We start from the raw sequence: 26,174 nt of genomic DNA, 5'->3' as shown, positions 1-26,174 counted from the left end.
AGGGGGGGAAATCGGAGGGGGAGACGAACCATTAGAGACTATGGACTCTGAGAAACAGAGGGTTCTAGAGGGGAGGGGGTGGGGGGATGGGTTAGCCTGGTGATGGGTATTAAAGAGGGCACGTTCTGCATGGAGCACTGGGTGTTATACGCAAACAATGAATCATGGAACACTACATCAAAAACTAAAAAAAAAAAAAAAAAAAAGACTAGCATTAAATAGGAGGATGTATACTTTCTCCATACCAGCCAGAGGGGAAGGGGAAAGGTATGCAGGTTGTATAAGGTTCAGTGACTGGAGGCTGAGGAGCTTTCCCCTGATGGCTCCTCTTTTCTCAATGTAGTGGGTTTGCTTATTGAGAAGGAGCAGGTAGGCTGTAGAGAGAAGACACTGAGAAGAGGAGCCAGAGTTGTCTTGAGAAACATGGGAGGATTGTAGGGCAATGCTGTTTTACCAGAACATAAAATAAAGGACAGTGGGCTGAGAGAATTAGGGTATTGGCAAGAGAATAATTCATTTGTTGATCTTTGGGAGGGAAATGACAGAAGACTGATAAAAATATGAGGGACCAAGAGATTGTGAGGTTGAAAAATTTAGAAGTGAGATTTCTGGAAGGCTATGAGGTTGTGGTAAGAAAGTGGTTCTTATGAAGGAGGAGCAATTTGGAGTATGTCTATGAAAGGAGTGGGTGAAGTCTTGGAGGTGTGAACCACTGGAGATAAGGAAGCAAAGGAACAGAGAGACTAGTTTATTGGGTGGACCAAGTGTTGAAGTCAACCAGGATGAGAATGCATGTTCTAAGAGAATGTTTAGTATAGTCTTGTGGAGAAGTGTTCATAATGTTGTTAATAATTATAGTTCTTTCCTTGTAGGATGGCAGAAAATTGCATAATAAATGTTGGTCAGCCTTCCATCCAATATGATGAAAATATTTTTTATACTTGAGGGGTAAATTCTGATCTAGAGACCTTGTCTCTTCAGAATTACTTTAATGGACAGAATAGATAGGACTTAATGTTTTTAACAACAAAATGTTCTTATAAACACTGGATAATTTTACTGCTTTGTTATATAGATGTAAAAATGCAACAAATTAATATCTACAAATAGCATAGTGTCTGATTGCTTGGTGTAGTATTTGAAACCAGTTTTTAAAAAATGTTTTTTAATGTCTAAGTAAACTTGTTTCTCTCGCACCCATCAATAAAATGCCGATTCTATTATTTATATATAGTGCAATCTCAAATTTAGGGGATACAGTTTTGTCACTTTAGTATTGCATAACATGCGTAAATAGATTTTAATTCTTTTTTAGAGATAAAGTTGTATATTTTAAAATTCCTACATTGTTAAAAATAATGACTATACACTTAGAAATGCATAATATCGTATTGCTTATTTGATAACCCTAATTAACCTGTCACACAGTTATCAAGCCATAAGAAGACCTCTAGACAACCAAAATACATGACACAATATCCAGGCATTTGACTTAGAGGATATTTTTCCACCTCTTAGTAATGAACTCTTTGGAGTCATATGTATTGATCTTTATTCCATGACACACTTTCTGTAAAATAAAAACTCTAAGAAACTGGAATCTTACTAAGCTATGAGGATTTGTTTGAAAAAATGCTGCTTTTTGTTCAACTGTTTAAAATTGATATTTTTACCATTTAATATCCTCAGCATTGAATCCAGAATTTATAGGGGAGATACGAAAATAAATACCTTATGGTACATTGACAGCTTGTTCTACTTGAAATGTAGTACCTCCATTCTATCTAAATTTAAATTTGTTATTCAGAAAAGTATTTAATTTTTAACATACATGTTTTAACTTAATCATTATTTAAAATTTTCTAATAGTTCTTAAAATTTCACTTTCATAAGCTAAAAGTGATTTTGTCTTGACTAACTTTCCTCATGGTTGCAAAGAGAGCAGCATGCTTCTTCTTTTCAATGGGCAGGTGGTTCTCTTAAGGAAAGAAAACTTTTCAGAAGTCTCTTCCTGACCCCTTGAGCTAAATGGCAACAGTTTCCAACAGTAAGGTTAAAAATAAGTACTTTCAAGTGTAATTATTTAACTGTTTATTAAATTTCCAGAATTTTACAAATAACTCATCTTGAAACGTTTCCATAAAGCAGTGATATATAGCTTAAAATATGTCCTAACATGAATAATATTGTAGGCTTTTGCCACAGCCTAACATCATATAATGAAATAAGTTATTTAAAAGTGTGAATTAGGTTTGGCGAGTTTAGACTTCGGCTATGTACTAATTTTACTCTACCTGTGTATTTAGGCTAAATGGACTTTAAGAAATAATGTTTTGCATTACTTATATATGTATATGTTTGATTTGTAAATGACAACTGATTCAATTGGGTTTTTTTATTTTTTTTTTTTATTTTTATTTATTTTTTTTTTTTAAAGATTTTATTTATTTATTTGAGAGAGAGAGAGAGAGAGAGCATGAGGGGGGGGAGGGTCAGAGGGAGAAGCAGACTCCCCGCCGAGCAGGGAGCCTGATGTGGGACTCGATCCCGGGACTCCAGGACCATGACCTGAGCCGAAGGCAGTCGCTTAACCGACTGAGCCACCCAGGCGCCCACAATTGGGTTTTTTTAAAGATTTTATTTATTTAGAGAGGAAGAGAGAGAGAGAGAGCATGCACGTGGGGGGGGGGGGCAGAGGGAGAAAGAGAAGCTCAAGTGGACTCCATGGTGAGCATGAGCCCAGTGCCGGGCTTGATCTCAGACCCTGAGATCATGACCTGAGCCGAAATCAAGAGTCAGATGCTTAACTGACTGAGCTTAACTTACCGAGGCACCCCCTGATTCATTTTTTAATATTTTCTCAATTTTGCTTGTGTTCATTTCTTTATTGCCTTGATCAGATGAGTATAGTTAAAGTCAACTTTGGACAGTATATTAGTTTTTATATTATACACTTATTATCTCATCATTTCCATGGGCTGTAGTCTTGGCATACCTTCACAGGGTCCTCTGCTCAGGGTCTCACAAGGCTAAAATGAAGATGTTGGTCAAGTTTCTGGAGGTTGGAGTACTCTTCCCAGCTCATGTGGTTGTTGACAGAATTGATTCTTTGAATTGTAGGACAGAAGTATCCTTGCTGGCTGTCACCAGGGGCTGCCCTCAGCTCCTAGAAGGTGCCCACGCTTTCTCGCCACACAGCGTTCTCACAACAAAGCAGCTTTTACTTCCAGTCCAGCTGGAGAATCTCTCTCATTTCCTCCAGACTCTTTTAAAGGTGTCATGTGGTTACGTCAGGCCCACACAGTATAATTTCCCTTTGATTAAGTCAGTCAATGGAGTAACAACCTTAATTGCATCTGCAAAATGCTTTCACTTGTACTATCTTCTGTTATTTAGAAGCAAGTCACAGATTTCACCTGTACTCAAGGGAAGGGGATTATGCAAGGGTGTGGTTACTAGGGGGCAAGAATCATGGAGCCCATTTTACAATTCTGCCTACCACAGATAAGTTGAATTATTTCTTAAAACCTATTTATTGTTGATCTAGTTATTTACAAAGGTATAATTACTGTAGTATATATGAGTAGATAAACATAGAATTACTGTAAGTTACTTGTAATAAAAGATGTTTGTAATGTTGGACATTCTTGCTGCCTAATTCATAATTTAGTTTATTCTGAAAATCCTTTTTGTTAAAATAACAACACATAATTCTACAATGACAATTTTGATGGTAAAACTTTGTAGAACATTTAAGAATTTGAGTTGCAATTAAGAGTCAGGTTTCATCTTTATTTGTTTTACCTTAATTTAGTACCATTAGGTTCATCTGCCTTGATTACAATCTAATGCTGATGAATTATTTAGATTCCTTATGAAAAGAGAATGAGAATGTAATGTCTTCTGACTTAGTGAAGAGGAAGAAACCTTCAAATCATTGCCATTGTATTTTAGCTTTAGTATTTAAACTTTTGAAGTACTTTTATATTTATTTCATTTTTTCATATATATGCATACAAAGAGATAGAAAATGGAAGATGGAGAGAGTGTGTACTGGATCTTAAGCACTGGGGATAACCTTTCAAATAGAAACAAGACGCCCGCCCTTTTGGAGCATATGTTCTAGCAGGAGAAGAGAGAAGTCTGAAAATTAATAAAATATGGTAGCTTACATTAGATCTAAAGGAAAGAGAGGACACGGTTTCACGTTAGATAGTAACAAGTGGCACTCTTAGATTAGGCGGTCAGGGGGGCTTCTGTGAAGCAGTGAGTCAGACTTTTATTGTTATCAAACATTAATTGTTCTTCCTGTAGCTCTTTTTGATATCTCAAGGAACTGTTCAACTTAACAACATGTAAAGTATGTTTTGTTTGTAGCATATTTTACATTTATGCTGTCATGAGTTTGTAGTTAAGAAGTCAAATATCCAAAGTATGATGTTGAAATAATCTCTGTGTAAAACGGACTTATTTTCTAAATATATTTCAAAAAATAATAAAGCAACTAATATAAAAATACTTCTCCTTTTAGGAATGGTGGAAAGCAGCAGACATAATTGGAGCGGTTTGGATAAGCAAAGTGATATTCAGAATTTAAATGAAGAGAGAATCTTAGCTTTACAGCTTTGTGGGTGGATAAAGAAAGGAACGGATGTAGATGTAGGGCCATTTTTGAATTCCCTTGTACAAGAAGGGGAGTGGGAGAGAGCTGCTGCTGTGGCATTGTTCAACTTGGATATTCGACGAGCAATCCAAATCCTGAATGAAGGAGCATCTTCAGAAAAAGGTATTAGGTTATAGTCTAAGATAAGCATAGTTCGTAGAAGCCTTTAAAGAAAAGATGCTGATAACTTTCAAATATTTAGTCAATACATTTGTGTAAATTTTTTTGAAAGAGAACACAGAACTGTATCTATGAAAGTATTAGCCCATCCCCTCTGTTTATGCTTTGGTTTATGTCTGTAAAGAACACAATGTGTCTAAAGACAAAATGTGTCTTAAGTACCGTTTTAATAATATTACAGTGAATGCTCAAATGCATCCATTTTTAATGCTTTTCCTTTAAAAGACAATTCACATTTTTAAAAAACGTATTTTCTTGAAGATTAGGACTACTTCAGTTTGCAAGCATTCGTTTGTTTGCAAGCATTCTTATGGCAAACATTTGAGAGTATTTTTACTTCATCTTTTGGATGGTTATTGGTTGGCTTTTAGGAAACTCTAAATGACACTTTTAGTTAGACTAATATAGAGTATTATAAAAATCATACTTTGAGCTGCAAAAATGCTTCTACTTGAGTCTGGTGATTTAAACATACTTTCCATTTAATATTTTTTTAAAAGGAAGAAACAGTGAAATGTGATAAAGTTTTTACTCTGACATTTTGCAAGAGAATACTAAGGCAAGTAAATTCAATCAAGAAATTCAGTTTTTTTTTCTTATCAGGAATATTTCACTTGAAAATAAGATGTATTTATATAGCTATTGATTTTTAATACACCTACCAAATTATTTCTGGTATTCAGAATGCTTAATTCTTAACCTGCTGGTCCATTTTGAAACCATTACAACCATTATGGTACAACCATTCTGTTGTACCATAGAGAAAAACATGAAATTAGCTATAATGTATTTACTTGCAGTAAAAAAGTTGAAAAAGCTAATGTTTTGCCCAGATTGGCCTCCTTTCCTTCACTTTTGCTCTAATGTAAGTCTTCCCCATTTGAGAGTACAATAGAAGATAAGGTGGCAATGAAAAAATTTGATATTTAAAGCCATTTCTAATTATAATTTTGCTACGACCTAGGAGCATGATACTTTCCTGTCATGTATACCTGGAAAATTTGGTGTTAGATTTGAATACCTATACTATCAGTAGGGGAAAAGTATTTTTCCAGTGATTTCAATAACTTTAAGGACTAAAGAAAAGATTTCACTGAGTCAGATGTTCCCTCCAGTTGGAAATAAACTGTTTTGAGCAGGATTTAGGAAGATATTCCTTTGTTGTGGTGGTTGTTGTTAATCTTAAAAGACTTTATATCCAATTTAATAGACTAGGCAGAGGAAGCAAACACAAAGCAACTTGGGGAAAGTGTTTATAGAAATGAAGAACAAGGCCATTTAATAACATAAGTGGGAAATGCTGTTTTATTTGGAAAAGAAAGAAAATGATTAGGATCCAGGAACAGAATAAGAAAACTGCTATAATAAATGTACAAAATACTTAAGAGTAAAAGTTAAAAGTGTATTTAGTTTTTTCTTAAAGGTGAACTTACGTTAGAAGGCTAGCCAGTCCATAGGGCTGACTGCCAGGTTAGCAGCTTATCAGTGACTATATAAACTGCTTAGAGCTAATATTTAAAAGACTATTGATAACAAATACTTTGTTGCAAATGTGTCCACATACAATGCTATGGTAATGCTGATAGTTAATTTTGTCCTAGAAAAATTAAAAGTCTTAAACTATTATAAGAATGCTGAAATACTGGTTTTCAGAACATATACTTATGAGCATTATATACTTAGGAATAGGAAAACAAAGTAATTTTGAAAATTATAGTACCGAGGTACAGTAATATTTACTGTCAATGCTTTGAAATATGTCAACATAAATGAACTTGATAAGGCTGACAATGATTCTGGTAGTATGGCTTCACTTCTCTTCATTTAGGCCCTAAACAGAAACACTGTATAGGAACTGCCTGGAATGAGAACTTGAAAATTTATTCTTTTTTTTTTTTTTTTTTTGAGAACTTGAAAATTTAAAGATGTGCTTGTCTTGCACAGGGTTAGCAATATGGGCAAAAGTTTTATAAATAAGAATGGACATTTTTGCTTGTGGTCCTTGCCAAATTTTCCAATCTGGATCAAAACCCTTAATTCTAGTGGGCTTATATTTCTGTAGGTAAACATCACCCTCTGATCTTTGTTTATGGTTTAAGAACTGGAAGAGGAGGTATTAAGCTTTTGCTCACTTTGATTAGCTGACTGTTTTTAATGTGCAGGTGATCTGAATCTCAATGTGGTAGCAATGGCTTTATCAGGATATACGGATGAGAAAAACTCCCTTTGGAGAGAAATGTGCAGCACTCTACGACTACAATTAAATAACCCGTATCTGTGTGTCATGTTTGCATTTCTGACAAGTGAGACAGGATCTTATGATGGAGTATTGGTAAGCTAATTTCTGTTTGAGAAGACTCCTTTTAAGTAAGGATTTTTTATCTACCTTGTTAAAATTTTCAAATGTCCATTGCATAAAATATTGTTATTTTTTGCTGTATTTTGTATTATTTAAAATAAAGTATCTTAAATATTTTTGAGCAGCTCTTCTTGAATGTCATTTTACAGTTAGTTAGCTCATAATAAGCTTGATTTTTTTTTTAATAGTTTTAACAATATAATTACAGACATAGAGGGCATAGGATTTATCCTTTAGCTTAAGAGCAGCTCTAGAATTCTACAACTATATATAAACATAAGTTTTTTTTTTTAAATCTGGTTTAAAAGTTTTACTGAGGTATAATTGACACACAATTACTTACACATATGTTAAGTGTACAATTTGAGGCTTTTTCATGTGTATACACCCACTAAACCATAACCATAATCAAAATAATAAACATATCTATTTCCCCCAAAAGTGTTCTCGTGCCCCTTTGTAAGATCTCCCTCTAGACATTTAATACTCATTTTATCTCTCTAATCCCCCATCATCCTCAGGCAATCACTAATTTGATTTCTATCATTAAAGATAAGTTGGTAATTTCTAGAATTTTTTTTATAAACATAAGTTTTATATTGAACTGTAATTTTTTAAAAGTCCATATTTTTTATTTTAGTTAAGTAAGCACATGATCAATTATGATCAGAATGACTGTATATCTTGTCCAAGTTAGTATTTGCATTTTCAGACATGTATGTACCAGTCTGGAAGATATGTGATCACACTACTTACAGTGAACTATTCCATTTTTTCATTATTTGGTCTTTCATTGCTTTTTCTCTCCTGCTTTAACCACCTATAACCACATCATCAAATAGGTTCTTTATCACAAAGTGGGGAAAGAAAGAATGAATGAAATGAGATATGTTTGTAAGTTTCAGTTATTGGGTTTTAAGCTTCACATTAGTACTACAACTTTCTTTGTATTGTTGGACTTCTTTCTACCACTGAGAAGAGCTTTCTAACATGAAATTTATTTCTGTGTTTGCCATTATGGCACTTCATATAAAAGACACATTGCTTGAATAATTGATTTGTCAGTCCCTAAGAATTTATAAAAATGTATTTTATTGAGATATCTTAATGAAAATTTTAATGTTGTTAGTGTCCATTTTGATGATTCCTTAGTTTATATATTTTGTCCATTACTTTTAATAAATGAACTGTTGAACTTTTCTAACCACTTCAAATTAATATCCAAGAGTATATTGGGGTTTTTGTTTGTTTTTACTACTATTACTCTTTTTTGTTAAATGGAATACTTTAAGTGTTGGATTGTGAAGAAATAAAAATAATATTTTCAGGAAGTAGTAAAGTATGGTGAAGACTAGAAAAATAAGTGGATTGTTCAAATTTTAAATTGATAGAGAAGTGTTCTTTAAATATTAAATTTCTGTATTTTAAATTAAATGACCTATTATAAATACCCTCATTTTCTTAAACCTAAATTTGGGTTATTAGGTAGGGTATATCTTACCTTGAATAGGAAGTTCATATTTCCAAACTCCCTTGAGAGTGTACCTAATTATACTTTATGTAAATAATTATAATTAACATATCCTTGTATTAAAAATTGTTAAGTTGTAGTAATCTAATGAAAAGTACCGAATTGGGAAATCAAAAGATGAAGGTCTGAGTCCTTGCTCCAGCTTAGTTACTTCAGCTGGCCAGTTAACTTTTTTGGATTTTAGTTTTCTGAGCTGTAAAATGGGACAATATAATAATATAATATAATATAATGTAACACTTTCCCCATCAAAATTGTAACACCTTCGCCTGAATCTAAAGAGTTAAATCTAGTTTGTACCAAACATGTTCCCTCTTAAGGGCAGAACCATATTTTATAATTGAGAAAACATGCTAAGATAGGTACCAACTGAAGTGATCTTATGTTTAAAGCAGGAAAACTATATTTCATAGAATGACTTCAATGGAAATAGGGCATTTTTTCCACCTTTAGACTGTTTATTATCACAAAATTAATTACCTTTCTACATTTATAGAAATTCAAAATAGTGTTTTACAATATTGACAGGTATACAAAAATTTAAATATCACAATACCCCTGAAAATTTTGTCACAAACCACCTTTATAACTGTATTTTACTATGGCCACAAAGGTGTCTTTATTTATAAGGGTATATTTTAAAACTTACCATTTTCTATGTAGAGACATGTGTTGATAGTCTTTCCAGATTCTGTATTGGTATATTCACACTGGTATAGTCACTGATAATTCACAGATTTCCTAGATTTGTTGATTAACTTAGCATCCCAGGAAAGATTTTCTCAGTTTCCCCAAAATTAATTTTTATGATGGAAGGATTACATGCCATCTGAATCTCTTAAACCATACATCACTGCTTATATTTTATGTTGCAGTTATATAAGACTGAACTGGAATATTTTTAAACTTAATTGGTCAGTATTTAAGATGTGAATTTTTACTTTGCAAGAACAGTAACAGCACTGGCTTTCTAGAAGGAGACATTAAGAAAGGCATCTTAGGCAGTCAGTGGCTCTGCCAGTATACACACAATAACTTACTAATACTTTTGAAAATAAAATTACATATTGAGTATGTAAAATAGTCTGCAAAAATTTAAAACTCATAGCACCTACAAGTAACTTCTTGCTCTTCTTTTCAGTATGAAAACAAAGTTGCCGTACGTGACAGAGTGGCTTTTGCTTGTAAATTCCTTAGTGATAGTCAGGTAAAAACTAATTTAATTCTGTATTTGAAGTGATTAATATTTCCTCTTATTGGATTAAGAAACTAATCTTTATGTACAAATATGTATCTGTAACATTTATATATAAATTATTCTAAAAAAGTAAAGTAATAATTTGTTAGATCAAGATACTGTAGACGTGTATCATAACCAAAATTGTTTAAGAATCCTGACTTAATATTTTAGTTTATTTTGCTTTTGGTTTACAGTTAAAGACATTGAGCTCACCCCTTTGGGGTGCTATAAAAGAATTCCTTCATTTCTTAATACAATAAAAGTATTGAATGCATATTCTGTGTATATAATGAGAAAGAAATGCCCATAAACAACCAGTAATACAAGGTGCTAAGTGCTATAATAATGAGGAAGTCCTGGGGGAACATAGAGGAATCTTGGCTAGAGGTTGGGGTGGGATGAAGTCAGAGACCTTACCAAGAGATGATTATTTTTGATAATCTTCAAGTTCCGTTTCAACTCAGATTCTATGATTCTGTTACAGCAAGAACTTTGCAGAATACTGAGGGACAGTTCTCTTTAAATTTAAATAGTTAACCCTCTATATTTCTTTTATAGAATAATTATTAAAACATAATAAGTGCCTTTTAAAAAATATTTTAAATAATCACGGATGCCGCATTGTAATTTATGATAGATACAGACTTCTTAAGAGATCACATCTAAATTTTTGCAAGGGCTTTGTTTTTAAATGTTTTCCATAAAAATAAAACTTCTAAAGTACAAGTTTTGAAGTACAAAGTATATAGTGAAACAGATTGCTTCAGAAATATCACTTTGAATTTTCCAGTTAAATAGATATATTGAAAAGTTGACAAACGAAATGAAAGAGGCTGGAAATTTGGAAGGAATACTGCTTACAGGCCTTACTAAAGATGGAGTGGACTTAATGGAGAGTTATGTCGATAGAACTGGAGATGTCCAAACAGCAAGTTACTGCATGTTGCAGGTTAGTGCAGTGTGGCAGCAACTTAAAGAAAAACAGTGGTTAACCACCTTCTTCCTTCATTGAGTGGGTATGCCTTTTGCTTGCTTAGGATCTTTAGAAGGCATTTAATTTAGTTTAATTTTTTTTAATTTAAACTTTAGGTGATTAATATACAGTGCAATATTGGTTTCTAGAGTAGAATTCAGTAATTCATCACTTATATACAACACCCAGTGCTCATCAAAACAAGTACCCTCCTTAATACCCATCACCCATCTAGCCCATCCCCCACCCACCTCCCTCCATCAACCCTCATTTTGTTCTCTTATCTTTAAGAGTCTCTTATGGCTTGTTTCCTTCTCTCCTTTTTTTGCTTTTCTGCCTTCCCATACGTTCATCTGTTTTCTTTCTTAAATTCCCCATATAAGTGAGATCATATGGCATTTGTCTTTTCTCTGACTTATTTCATTTAGCATAATACACTGTAGCTCCATCCATGTCGTTGCAAATGGCAAGATTTCATTCTTTTTGATGGCTGAGTAGTATTCCATTGTATATACCACATCTTCTTCATTCATCAGTCCATGGACATTTGGGCTCTCTCCATAGTTCAGGCATTGTGGACATTGCTGCTGTAGACATTGGAATGTATGTGTCCCTTTGAATCTGTATTTTTGTATTCTTTGGGTAAATACCTAGTAGTGCAATTGCTGATCATAAGGTAGTTCTATTTTTAACTTTTTGAGGAACCTCCATACTGTTCTCCAGAGTGGCTGTATCAGTTTGCATTCCCAACAGTGTAGGAGGATTCCCCTTTCTCCACATCCTCGCCAACACCTCTTGTTTCTTGTGTTGTTAATTTTAGCCATCCTGACAGGTATGAGATGACATCTCATTGTGGTTTTGCTTTGTATTTCCCTGATGCTAAGTGATGTTGAGCATCTTTTCATGTGTCTTTTAAGCCATCTGGATGTCTTTTTTGGAAAAGTGTCTATTCTTGTCTTCTGCCCATTTCTTAACTGGATTATTTGGTTTTTGGGAGTTGAGTTTGTTAAGTTCTTTGTGGATTTTGGATACCAACCCTTTATCAGATAATGTCATTTGCAAATATCTTCTCCCATTCCATAGGCTGCCTTTTAGTTTTGTTGATTGTTTTCTTTGCTGTGCAGAAGCTTTTTATCTTGATGAAGTCCCGGTAGTGCATTTTTTGCTTTTGTTTCCCTTGCCTCTGGTGATGTGTCTGGTAAGAAGTTGCTGTGGCTGAGGTCAGAGGTTTCTGCCTGTGGGTTCCTCCAGGATTTTGATGGTTTTCTGTCTCACATTTAGATCTTTCATCCATTTTGAATTTATTTTTGTGTATGGTATAAGAAAGTGGTCCAGTTTCATTCTTTTGCATGTGGCTGTCCAGTTTTCCCAACACCCTTTTTTGAAGAGAATTTTTTCCATTGGATATTCTTTCCTGCTGTGTCGAAGATTAGTTGACCATATAGTTGTGGGTTCATTTTGGGGTTTTTTATTCTGTTCCATTGATCTATGTGTCTGTTTTTGTGCTAGTACCATACTGTCTTGATGATTACAACTTTGTAATATAGTTTGAAATCTAGAATCGTAGTGCTTCCAGTACTGTTTTTCTTTTTCAGAATTGCTTTGTCTATTAGGGGTCTTTTGTGGTTCCATACAAATTTTAGGATTATTTGTTCTAGCTCTGTGAAAAATGCTGGTATTATTTTGATAGGGATTGCATTAAATGTGTAGATTGCTTTGGGTTAGAAGGCATTTAACTTTAACCTAATCAGCTGATCTGTAGTGGACTTCTACTTTATCTTACTGTCCCTCAGCTTCCTCTATTGGGTTATCCAGTTTTTCCTTTCATTTTGGGAAGTATCAGTGTTGAACTTACATAAAGCTCAAACAGAGCAGAGAAACCTCTCTCTAATTTGTCCAGTTCACAAAACTTTACCTTCTACAAAAGAGATTTCCTTTCCGTGATCTGAACTACAGTCTCACTTGAAGTGCGGAAGGCAAGTTATACCACAAGTCTCTGAACTCTCATTTTCCCTTTTTATGATTTGGGGTAACCAGTTCATCAATTTACTCTCAATTCTTACTGTCCAGCAGTTAAAAACAGATTTCTGGCAAAGGTTCCCTTCATTACTTTTGATAGAAATATGGTGAAAATTTAGAGCATTTCCCTGAGATTATAGCCCTCCAGTTAATCTTATCCTTTCATGGTGTCCTCTTTCCTGTCCCTGTCCTTTCATACACTTGATAGCATGCTGTGTCCTGGGCAAATGTAGTAAAATGCCCCCTCCGATCCTACCTTCTTATGAACAAATACAGATACTGGCCCACAAACTGCAGTATAAAGTTAGCAACTTTTCAGGCCACTGCCCATTCTGTAACAAAGTGCATCATTTTTTTCTTACTGAAATGAGGTTACCATCTATTAAATCAAACTGTAGGTATGTGGCTACAGAGTGCAAGTGGCCTTATACTGTTTATGAAGAGAAGTCAGCTATTATAATTATTGTCTCCCTATGTAATGTTTCATTTTCCCTTGGGCTGCTTTTGATTTTCAGCAGTTTACCCTTGATGCTTAGTTGTACTTCTTTCTGCCCTGCTTGTGGTTCACTGAGCTTCTTAGATCTGCAAGTCAGTGTTTTTCATTAGTTTTGAAAAGTTTGGGGGTATTATTTCTTTATATATATTTTTTCTGCTTCAATCTCATTCTCTTCTCTTTTTGGGGCTTATATTACATGTATATTGAACCATTTGATAGTGTCCCATACGTATCATTTTCTTTCCATCCTTTTTTTCTCTGTTCTTCAAATTGGTTAAATGCTGTTGATTTGTTCATTGACTCTTACGTCACCTGATGTTAAGTTTCTCAGGAAATTCTTAATTTTAGCTATTGTACAATTTAGTTCTAGAATCTCAATTTTTTTATAGTTTACTTTTTTTTTTTAAGATTTTATTTATTTATTTAATTGACAGAGAGAGAGAGAGAGGCAGCGAGAGAGGGAACACAAGTAGGGGGAGTGGGAGAGGGAGAAGCAGGCTTCCTGCCGAGCAGGGAGCCCGATGCGGGGCTCGATCCCAGGACCCTGGGATCATGACCTGAGCTGAAGGCAGTCGCTTAACCGACTGAGCCACCCATGCACCCCTATAGTTTACATTTTTCATTCAGATCTCTATCTGCACACTAATTGAGCATATATCTAATAGCTGCATTTAGGATTTTGCCTGCTAACTCTAACATGGGCTATTTTAGGCTTAGTTTCTTTTGACTGCTTTTTTTCCTTGACTTTCAACTGTATTTACCTGTTTCTTTGTGTCTCGTGGTTTTTTTCATTTGAATACTGGATGTTGTGTATAGTACATTATAGAGATCTGGGTTCTTTTACCTTTTTCTGAAGAATGTTGGTTAATGCTTTTAAAAGTTCAGTTACTTGCTGCTCACTTTGGTCTCAGGTTTTGTTACTGTGGATCTGTGGGAAGACCAAGTTATTTCCCAAGCCTTTCCAATCTTTTTTTTTTTTTTTAAAGATTTTATTTATTTATTCATGAGAGACACAGAGAAAGAGAGAGAGGCAGAGGGAGAAGCAGGCTCCCAAGGAGCAGGGAGCCCGATGCGGGACTCGATCCCAGGACCCTGGGATCATGACCTGAGCCAAAGGCAGATGCCCAACCATCTGAGCCAGGCGCCCAAGCCTTTCCAATCTTAATCTCTGAACTATTTTCCTCTGCAGATTTTGTTGGAGCTTAATTTTAGGTTTATTTGGGGCAGATCTAGAGAAGACTTATCAAATATGAGTTGACCAAATTCTTTCTGAGTTTATCCCCATGGAAGGGGAAAGAGTGGATATGAAGATTTCTCCTTTTTTCTATGAATTTTCTTTTTAAACTAGGGATTATATTCTACTTTAGTAGTTAGTTCTGGCTAGTTGGCCATTATCAGGACTAGAAGAGATGTTTACTTTTTTAAGAAGTGAAATTATCAGCTAAGAGAATTTAACTCTGATAACAGAAATGAATACCTAATTAATAGGTGAAAGATAAGCTTCTTCTGTTTTGATAGAATGTCTAAAGATAGATTGTCTATTAGCTGTTACAGGTTTTTTCCCTTTTTCCATTAGATACATTAAGTTCTAACATTTTACTTTTCCAAAAAACTGGGCTTCAAATTAATGCCCATGGCATCATTGGAGATTGAGACTTTCTCTACTTTGTTTATCATGTGAACTTAAGGAAGCTGTCCTGGACAGGGCTAAAAGCATTCTGTGAAAACCCAAAGCAAGCACAGGTGAAGTGTCACAGCTGCCAGGGAAAATACAGCTTTAGGAAGAGTCTTACTGGCAAGAAATTGAAGTTCTTACTCAAGTAAAATTAAGGTAGAGAAATTGTTACTTTTCATTGTGGCCTAGGGGCAAAAGAATGAAGAACATCTTTGGTTTGGTTTTGGGTTTTTTTTGTTTGTTTGGTTTGTTTTGTTTAATTTTTAAGGTAATAAATGTATGTCTTAATTGAGCCAGAGAGAGAATAGGCAGGTTTAACTGTCCAATAAATAGGTATACAAAAATAGCATCTCCATTCACAGTACATGCTAGATACAAAGGATGAGGCTCAGTATTATTTTAAATGTGATGGAGCAATTTTGGTATGCATTTGGATTAGATAGTAAACAGATTTTGTGAATGCAGAGGTTTTAATTTTGGGGACAAAGTATTCACATCACTTTTTATTGTATTCAAGTAGGAAAGTGAATTGTTTACTCTTGGGTCCTTAAACTTAAATAAGAGATAGAGAATTACACTTTCCTGGCCAGGTATAATGATAATATAATATATATTTATGTCATTAGTAGAGGCCAGCTTAAAGTAAATTAAAGAAGCTTCCATCAATTATTTTATCTGTATCCTCATTATGAACCAGCTTTTGGCAAAAAGGGAGCCTATTTCTCCTGTGTGACTCATATTCACATGTTATTTGGAATCCTCTGGCTTAGCCAAAAAAATTTTTGAACAACTATATTAATTCATGTTTTCTTTTTAGGGTTCTCCTTTAGATGTTCTTAAAGATGAAAGAGTTCAGTACTGGATTGAGAATTATAGAAATTTATTAGATGCCTGGAGGTTTTGGCACAAACGAGCTGAGTTTGATATTCACAGGAGTAAGTTGGATCCCAGTTCTAAACCTTTAGCACAGGTAAGTAAGTACATTATTTTGGAGAGAATCAAATTGTAACATGTGCTTAATGTAGCCCAAAGAGAAGTGTTCACAGCATGTTATATTGGGTAAATTTAGAGCTCAATTTAATAAATTATTATTAGCTCATCCTTTTGCTTATACTGAGTTCCTATTGATGTCTTTTATCTATCCCAGACTGCACTCCATCCTTGACCATCCTGTGTTTTGGGCCCTGCCACTTCCTAACAATCATCTCGGTGGCTTGAGCTTTAGTCTGAGCTAGCGCAAATGACAGCAGGCCTAGAGGGTCTTAGGTAAACCTAAATCAATCCTAGGGCTCAGCTTCTCTAGTACATTCCAAGCCCTTTCTGAATCTAAACTATTATGCTATCTTATAAATTCCATTTATGTATTCAATTTTTTTGCACTATTTCTGTGTAATAAGGAAGGATTTGCTTTTTTCTCTAACAGTATATACATATGTTTATATGTCAAATTAAACATGGACATTGTTTTCTTTTAATATTAGTTTAAAAAACATGAACTCAGTTATCACATAAAACACATGACATGAGATCACTGTATCTAAATTTCGACATTAAATACTGAGTATATCCTCAATGTGAGCACTGGATGGTGCTGTTTTCTTATTTTAGAAAGTTGAGAAATTAGTGATTATTTTAAAACAACCCGAGTTTTTGTAAAATAGCATTATGTGATAATATTTGTTACTAATCTATGTAAGTGTTTAAGAGCCCAGGAATTTAAAAGCAAAATGAATATTTTCTATTACTATTATTCTAAAATTCTAAAATTAAAGGGTCCTTAACTCCTTTTTGTCTTAGAAATGAATGTTTTCTTTACAAGAAAATTTTGTTGAGAAGATGGAATCATTGAACTTTGGATCAGAACTTATATTGGGTTATTTTATAATGTTCCAGTGTGAATTCTAAAGTCTTTGTTATTTCTAAAATGTTGTTATCTGATGTTTCCAAGTTTTTCTGCAGATGTCAGTGGTGTTAGAAAGGATATAACTAGAGGTAACAGAGAGGAAGTACTCAATGTCACTGCTGAGTGGAAATCCTAGATGAAAGCTAATCAAATTTAGTGGATAACAAATTATTTTATAATATAAAATAAACCTTAAAAATTATTTAAGAGTAATTTGTTAGGATCAGACTTTGAATTTTATTTATAAAGTTTGCATTATATTTATTCCTCCTTTCATTTGTTGTATAGGTGTTTGTGAGTTGCAATTTTTGTGGCAAGTCGATCTCCTACAGCTGTTCAACTGTGCCTCATCAGGGCAGAGGTTTTAGTCAGTATGGTGTCAGTGGTTCACCAACAAAATCTAAAGTCACAAGTTGCCCTGGCTGTCGAAAACCCCTTCCTCGATGTGCACTTTGCCTCATTAATATGGGAACACCTGTTTCTAGCTGTCCTGGTATGACGTAATTCTATAATATATTTTCTGAGCTGAAATTGTTCCTACATAATTGATTTAATGTTGTCAGTAGAAGACATACAAAGTTGAGTTTCTTTATTTCTAAGAGCAAGCCACTTTGCTGGCTCAGAGGTTTTGTATTTCCTGGAATTTGTAAAATCTATACATTAAAGGTAAAATCTGTATTCATGATATCACAAGTAACCTCACAAATGCTGGCCAATTTGAAGTTTGTGAAAAGAGCTTAAATATTAAGTAATCCTATAATTATACTATTTTCTTACCACTTTTTCTAAGAGGAGTTCCTTCAGATTTTTTGTTTAAAAGTCAGTGCTCCGTCATTTTTTAAAAATACCTTGTACACATAAAATAGCTTTTGATAGTCTCAAAGCACTTTCACATTCTCTTTTTTAATCTTCAAAATCTACCTGTGAAATACTTGGAGAAAGTGTTAGTTTAGAAATCACATCCCTTTACTTCCAAGTTTGGTGCTGCTTCTGCTTTATTTGTCAGTTACTTAGTGAACATATGTATTTTTTTAATGGTTAGAAATGTTAGGATTATTGTTTCCTGCTTATGGTACCTATAGAAAAAAATTTTGAGAATGGTAGATAATTGAATATAATGTATCCAGTGGCTGGAAATATTTGAGCTATTTATTTACCTTGAAAATTACACTATGGCAGAAATTTTAATTAAAAACATTTGAGTATTTAGCATACTGGTATAATCAAGAACTGGATATGGTGTCAGAATGCTTATTTTATTAGTTCTAGTTCTGTGACAGTCAGTCTGTAACATTAAGAGTTACTTTAGCCCTCGTTCATATAAGGTGTTAGACGGAGATTCTTTTTAGTTATGAAATTTTATAATTCTGTTCTGCAGTTGGTTCATGTCAGTTGTTTTATTTGTTACATTAACATCTGTGAAAGAGGTTTGCTGGTATTGGCTGAGTAATTAATTTTCAGGTTAAACAAAGGCAATTTGTAATGTTTTCAAATTTATATATTTTGATTTAAATTTTAATCAAGGATTTTCATTTTATATATTGCATGTTGATCACTTTTATGGTCCTGATACTAGTAAATAGAAAATAATTTGAAATAAAAATCTACTACAGTGATAGAACGAGGCAAAATAGTGCATAAATAAGTTATATATGAACTGGGATACATAAAAATAGTTAAATTCAATACATTTTTCAGACTGTAAGCCGCAGGAAGCCGTAATGGCCTGAGTGCTGTTCTTTTTTGCTAGATACTAACTTTTCAATCTTTTTTATTTTTGAAATAGGTAAAAAATGAGAAAATTGGTTTTCAAAATGAAGAAAAGGCAAAACATTTCAACCTCTCTGTTATGGAGATTGTTAATTTAATGAATATTCAACACTCAGGTTTATAAAATGTTAACATTTTTCCATATTTGCTTCAGAAATTTTATTTGAAATTTGCTTCAGTAATAATTTTTTGTATATATTTGAATACTTGCTAAGACTGATAATGCTGAGATGAATCAGAGATCCTTGTGGAGCTTATAGTGTACAATGAGCATGGATAAAATAAGAAATGATATGTTTAAGAAAATAAATAGTGATCCAGAATCCCTTATCTGTTATTCCAAAATCTCTAAAAAGATCTGAAAATCCAGTTTTTTTTAACGACTTTACAATAATCTCATATGATCAAAAACAAAAACAAAACACCTGTTCAGAATTGACATGAGGCTGTTAAGGTCTTTGATTACAGAATGCTGCCTCAGACTTTCCTGGAATTGTTATATTTGCTCATTATTTTTCTAAAGTCCCAAACATTCTGTATTCTGAAACATGTTTAGCTCCCTGAGGTGAATAAAGAATATTGTATGAAGAAAGTATTAGAATTTTGAAAGAGGGAAACATTACTTCTGTTTGAAGGATATCAGGAAAACTTTAGAAAGAAGATGCTGTTTAAGCAGGTCCTTTAAAAAAGTTTGGGAACTTTATTTATTTATTTATTTTAAAGATTTTATTTATTTGACAGAGAGAGACACAGTGAGAGAGGGAACACAAGCAGGGGGAGTGGGAGAGGGAGAAGCAGGCTTCCCGCTGAGCACGGAGCCCGATGCGGGGCTCGATCCCAGGACCCTGGGATCATGACCTGAGCCGAAGGCAGACGCTTAACGACTGAGCCACCCAGGTGCCCCAAGTTTGGGAACTTTGATACATGAAGATTTAGAGAAGACTTTCCAGGTGTAGACAAAGAATGAAAAGCATGAACTACAGTAAAGACATTGGTGAATTTAAGTACAGAGAGTGTATGGGAACTAGCAGTTGCATCTGTATGACAAGAGCCTAGGAAAGTAGACTCATAGGAAATAAATTTGTGTAGGAAAATTAGGGAAACCTGAATATGATCTTTAAAGGACTGCTGAGCTAATTACAAAATACAGTTACCCTTGAACAACATGAGGGTTAGTGGCACCAACCTTTGAATAGTCAAAAATCTAGGTATAACTTTTGACTCCTCCAAAATTTAACTACTAGTAGTTTACTGTTGACCGGAAGCCTTACTGATAACAAAAACAGTTGATTAACACGTATTATATGCTTTGTGTAATATATACTGTATTCTTATGGTAAAGTAAGCTAGGAAAAAAATGTTAAGAAAATCATAAGGAAGAGAAAATATATTTACAGTGCCATGCTGCAAAAACTCCACGTGTAAGCAGATCCACACAGTTCAAACTCATGTTTTTCAAGGGTTAGCTGTAATAAGCATATTCTTTTTTAATACATAAAATCAGAAGATTCTGAGTTCCAAAATAAGACAGGACCTGATAGAAATAAAATGCTAGCTCAAGGCAGTTTAAAGATTGAGGTGTACAAACTCCCCTGATGCTTTGCCTGAAATTAGAGATGTCATCATCCATCATGGTTCATGATCCAAATGGCCAGGATTTCCATAAGCTTATTTAACTGAGGGTTGCATATTTTTATGCTTAGTTGTGCTTTAAAGATTGGAACTCTATTGAAAATAACGCTTATAATTATAAACCTTTATAATTATTTATAAATTTTTATAACTATAATGTTTAGTTATAAACATATTTAACATTATAAATGTTATTTATTCAACATGTATCTATTTAGCACCTATTTTTCTAAGTGCTAGGAATGTTACAGTGAACAAAACGCAAAAATCCCTGTCCTTATAGAGCTTAATGTATAGGAGTGATACCTTTTTTAAAGGTAGATTATATACTGGTTTCCTTCTTACTTTTAGTAGTAGTAGTAGTAGTAGTAGTAGTAGTAGTTAGTGACTGTGTGAAACCCTAGTTTCCCTCAACTATTCTGTAGCACTTATCTTTGTAATTCACTGTGAATCTTTTAAAAGTTAAAACTATCTAAAATAAGAAAATAAAAAAATGAAAGTTAAAACTATTTGATCTTTTTTGAGTATAGTTGACACACAATGTTACATAAGTTTCAGGTGTACAACTTCGTGATTTGGAAGTTGATTTGTGCCTTGTTCACCACAAGTGTAGTTACCATCACTGTTACAATATCATTGACAGTGTTCCTTACGCTCTGCCTTTTGTTACTTAACTCATTCCATAATTGGAGGCCTGTATCTCCCTCTCCCCTTCACCCATTTTGCTTAACCCCCCCCACACACCTTCCCTCTGGAAACCATCAATCAGTTTGTTCTCTGTATTTATGGGTCTGATTCTGCTTTTTGTCTTTTTTTTTTTTTTTTAATTCCATTTACGAGTGGAATTGTATGGTATTTGTCCTCAGTTTGACTTATTTCACTTAGCATGATACCCTCTAGGTCCATCCATGTTGTCTCAGATGATGCGATCTCATTCTTTTTATGGTTTTGTAATATTACTTGTATATGTATACCACATTTTCCTTATCCTTATCTATTTTCCTTATCCTTATCTGTTATCTGTTATCTATCTATTATCTATCCTTATCAGTTATCTATTGATGGAGACTTAGGTTGCTTCCATGTCGTGGCTATTGTAAATAATGCTGCAATAAACATAGGGGTGCATATACCTTTTTGAGTTAGTGTTTTCATTTTCTCTGAGTAAATACCCAGTATTGGAATTACTGGATCATACAGTAATTCTGTTTTTAATTTCTTGAGGAAACTTCATATTGTTCTCCACAATGTCTGCTCCGTTTGCATTCCCAACACTTCACATGAGTTTCCTTTTCTCCATATCCTTGCCAACATGTGTTGTTTCTTGTCTTTTTGATTCTGGCCGTTCTGACAGGGGTCAGATGATATCTCATTATGGTTTTGATTTGCATTTCCCTGATGATTAGTGACGTATTATCTTTTCATGTGTCTGTGAGCCATTTGTATGTCTTTGGAAAAACATCTATTCAGTTCTCTGCCCATTTTTTAATAGGATTGTGTGTTTTCTGGTGTTGAGTTACATAAGTTCTTTATATACTGTGGTTATTAACCCCTTATATATCATTTGCTAAAGCTATTTGATCTTTAAAAAGCCTTTTTCAGGTGGCAGTGAGGTAGACCTTAGTATTTTTAGCTTCATCAGAGAAACATAAGAAGTAAACTGTCCTGGATCCAGTCTGTTTTCCATGTGTTAGAAGTTACAAAAACAAAGTGAAAATCACTTAATGAGCTATATACAATATAAAATAGTTTATCTTTAAAAGGTCTGTATTTTCTTTCTTTTTGTTTTCTTCCTCTTTCCTTTCATTGTTAATCATTTTTATGACGCTTTTAGGAAGATTTTCAGTGTATTTACATCTTAGCCACCTATACATACTACACCTTCAACCACCTAGATATCCTTCTACCTCACTATCTTTAGCAAAAACAGATGGGTATTTAAAAAAAACCTTATTTGTAAGACTATCCTTTTGGTTATTAAATTATGACCAGCAGTGGTCTAGGTAAAATTTTGAACACAGCATCATGTGTTAATAGGTACACAACTGCTTAATTAAACTTAATATTTTTACTTACTCATTTTTCTATTCCTGTCCCTAATTATATATGATCTTAAAATATTTTAATTTGATCTGTTTTAGAATAAAAGAAAACAAGATAGCCAAAATTAATAGAATGAGCATTTTTTGAGCACTGAAAGTTATGTAAATATATATGTGAAGATATACACATATAAACATGCATGCATAATACATGTTTCTTCAACTTTTTTTGTGAACTGTAACATAGATAGGAATATACATATCAGGTACTATGATAAATCAAACATCATTGAAGCCTCTGTCCTGCTTAAGATAACATTGGCTGTACCAGCACCTTTGCTCATTATTCCCTGCCTAGTACAATCTCTTTCCTCTTTCCCAGAGGTAACTACTGCCCTAAATTGTGTGTTACTTCGTTCCTTGGTTATCTGTATAGTTCTATTACATGTTTAGTTTTGTCTCTGTTTTAAATTCCATATGAATGAATCTTATGGGATATATCCTTTGGCTTGTGTTTTTTTGCTCAACATTGTTTTTGGTTTTTTTACTTTTAATGATGCTGATGAATGTAACTGTAGTTTATTCATATTTCCTTAGTATTTGGTATTCCATTCGTGGCTGTAACACAGTTTTTTCCACTCTACTATGGTTGTGGGCACTTTTGGTTGTTTCCAGATTTTTACTGTTATGAACAATGCTGTTATGAACAATTCTGCATATGAATCCTTTTAGCATGTACAGAAGTTTATCTAGTGTATATACCTAGAAGTAGAATTAGTAAATAATGCTGTTTGCTAATGTTTTCCTTTGGATTTTTATGTCTGTTCAAGGAGAGAGATTGGCCTATAATCTGCCTTCTCATATTATCTTTGTCTGATTTTGTTATTAAAGTTATGCCAGCCTCAGGAAGTGCATTGGGGCATTTTCCCTAATGTTTTTTGGAAGAGTTTGTATAGATGAAAATTACCTGTTCCTTCAGGGTTTTGTAGAACTCACCTATAAACTGGACATGGTATTTTCTCTGTGGGAAGATTTTAAACAGTTTTTCTAAAGTTGTTAATTCAGATCTTCTTAGTGGGTTTGATAATTTAAATTTTTCCATTTTTTATTGAGTATTAAAAATGTAAGGAAACCCCTGTTATCCAGTAGTTTTTCAATCTAAACTAGATCATGGCATTAAAATTGCTATTTCAATATGACGTGTGATTTGTATTTTGACATAGTTTTAGAAATACCTTTTAAGAAGCTTTGAATAAAATATTTTGACAGTTAATGAAGATAATTTTCTTTAACCCATAGGAGGATCCAAATCAGATGAAAAAGTAGACTTGAGCAAGGATAAAAAATTAGCTCAATTTAACAACTGGTTCACATGGTGTCACAATTGCAGGCATGGTGGACATGCTGGTCATATGCTTAGTTGGTTCAGGTAATCAGTATGTTTCTTCTTTAATAGGCTTGGAGTTAGAGGAAGTAGAGCAAATGGCCTTTTAAATAGTTCAGGTGTATATAGCCAAAGGATAAATTTCTTTTTTGCTGTCACTTGAGTTAACAAAGGTGGTGTCTGACATTTCTGTCATTAGATATCCTATGTAATCTTAAACTATAAAATTAATACTAAAAATAAATAGTTTAAATATTATGTATGGGTTAAATGTTTGAATAGCATTATTTGGAGAGAGGATATGTTTATAGTTTTGTTTTTTTTTTTACAACTAACCTAATATCCTATCACAGTATGTAATTGAAATTAGAAATTAAATGATGGAGTATGCATATCAAACAACTGTATCAGTTATCATCTAAATAAACTTCTTATGTAGTAAGTAAGCACTTCATGCAATAGAGACTCAAGCCATATTTAATTCTACTTTAAATAGTGCCAGTGGCCCTTTGCTCCTCATTGCTATAACTTTTACACCCAGTTTGTCACATTGGCTTTAATTAAAACTCTGAGGACATTCCTGCCACTTTCATAACTGTAAATCAGGTATCTTGTTATATATTTAAAAGGTAAAGCTATTCACTTTTCAGTAACTTTCTCCCCAATTCAGCTTGTCAGTCATTTTTTATTTCATTCTTTTCATGCTTTTTGTCTTTGGGTTTTAATTCCTGTATTTTTTCAAATACCATTTTGAAAATCACATTCTGCATAGAGATAGGTATATAGGTAAATGTATGTATGTATATGCTAATTTAGATTTTTAACTGTTACTTGACCTATTTTTTTTAGGGACCATGCAGAGTGTCCCGTTTCTGCATGCACATGTAAATGTATGCAGTTGGATACGACAGGAAATCTGGTACCTGCAGAGACTGTCCAGCCATAAAATGTTCCATCTAAAGAGAAACCTTCAAGTGTGGAGCTTTCTAATAGATGTCCTTCATAGCTCAAAAACGTACCTCAGAGCAAGCCACTCATGACTTTCCTGTAATGGGAAAATAAATCATTCTATCAAATCAGCAATTGGATGTTTGAGTGATTTTGATGTGCTTCACAGAGACAAATGCTGCTGAAGTGAGCATCAGCGTGTGGGCATGAATTCTGTTCAGTAGGTTGAAAAAGTTCATTTTGGAAGAGCTTTATAGGGTTTTTTGAAATTATGAACACTATGCAAGCAGAGTTTCTGGAATAACAAAGAACAGACCTTGAACCTACATCTGCTAAGCTGAAATTAGCTATCTTTTCAGTAAAATCTGTATATCTTTTAAAATAGAATAAAATGACCAATTTTTTACCTTTAGAATTGGAGAACCCCTACCCCACAGTGGAGAATAAATTTCATCAAGGTATGGTTGGTATGTATTTCTTAAGGAGTCTTTTCCTTCATACACTTTCATTTCAAGGTAAGAAATCTTTTGGCACAGACCATTATTGTCTTCCTAAGAAAAGCCTAAATTGAGAATGTATCTTAATACTTTTTCTCTTCTGAGGAGAAAAATATGTATCATTTCAGGGGAACATGTTATAAAATTTTCAGTTTTTCAGCCTTTTGTTTACCAGTGTCCTCATTTGTCTTCAAAGGTTTCTCTCTTTATTAATTCATCATCTTATGCTCATCATCTAAGAGCGTCTTCCTCAACACAAAGCCAATGCAAGATTATAGGTGTCTAACCATTCAGCTTAACCTGCGTCAGTGTGTCCTACTGTCAGGTTCCCTCCTAGTTTGGAATACTCTGTTTTTTCGAAGGTAACCTGGGAGATGTTGGGTCATTTTGGAGACAGTTATGTGTTAAATGTACGTTTCTTTTTTTTTTTTTTTTTTTTTAAAGATTTTTTATTTATTTATCTGAGAGAGAGAATGGGAGACAGAGAGCATGAGAGGGGGAGGATCAGAGGGAGAAGCAGACTCCCCGCTGAGCAGGGAGTCCGATGCGGGACTCGATCCCGGGACTCCAGGATCATGACCTGAGCCGAAGGCAGTTGCTTAACCAACTGAGCCACCCAGGCGCCCTTAAATGTACATTTCTTAAAGTAAGTATATTTGGGCCAATTCAGGAGCTTTATTTAAAAATTTTATTATTTTCCCTTTTCACAGCTAAATAGGAGAGAAATACAAAGGATTTGTGGCATGCTTCTCTGTTACCTGGCATATACAGACTATTGAACCGAATTTCATAGTTGAAGTTGTATTCAACTTCACAGATAAAATAAAAGCATAAAAATTATTGTATAGATTTTGAAGAAAAA

At 33.7% G+C, this 26,174-nt stretch overlaps 1 protein-coding gene across 5 annotated transcripts in view; it reads left to right on the top strand.

The window, feature by feature from the left end:
- Window positions 1–25,762, top strand: part of MIOS (meiosis regulator for oocyte development) — a 36,839-nt gene extending 11,077 nt beyond the window's left edge. For 3 of the 5 annotated variants that reach the window (XM_032402072.1, XM_032402073.1, XM_032402075.1), the window contains exons 5-12: window positions 4,532–4,786; window positions 7,006–7,175; window positions 9,875–9,940; window positions 10,764–10,922; window positions 15,954–16,106; window positions 17,328–17,532; window positions 23,783–23,912; window positions 24,717–25,761. In XM_032402072.1, coding sequence (XP_032257963.1) covers window positions 4,532–4,786; window positions 7,006–7,175; window positions 9,875–9,940; window positions 10,764–10,922; window positions 15,954–16,106; window positions 17,328–17,532; window positions 23,783–23,912; window positions 24,717–24,813 — 1,235 coding nt within the window. In that variant the 3' untranslated portion in view covers window positions 24,814–25,761. Of the gene's footprint in view, window positions 1–4,531; window positions 4,787–7,005; window positions 7,176–9,874; window positions 9,941–10,763; window positions 10,923–15,953; window positions 16,107–17,327; window positions 17,533–23,782; window positions 23,913–24,716 lie in introns of all 5 variants that reach the window. The other 2 variants (XM_032402076.1, XM_032402077.1) reach the window with 2 other exon arrangements.
- Window positions 25,763–26,174: the final 412 nt, after the last annotated feature.

This window comes from Phoca vitulina, unplaced genomic scaffold (genome assembly GCF_004348235.1).
Source record: "Phoca vitulina isolate PV1807 unplaced genomic scaffold, GSC_HSeal_1.0 scaffold4, whole genome shotgun sequence".
Taxonomy (NCBI): domain Eukaryota; kingdom Metazoa; phylum Chordata; class Mammalia; order Carnivora; family Phocidae; genus Phoca; species Phoca vitulina.
The sequence above is the reverse complement of the archived record's forward strand: the minus strand, read 5'-3'. Positions and strand labels throughout refer to the sequence as shown.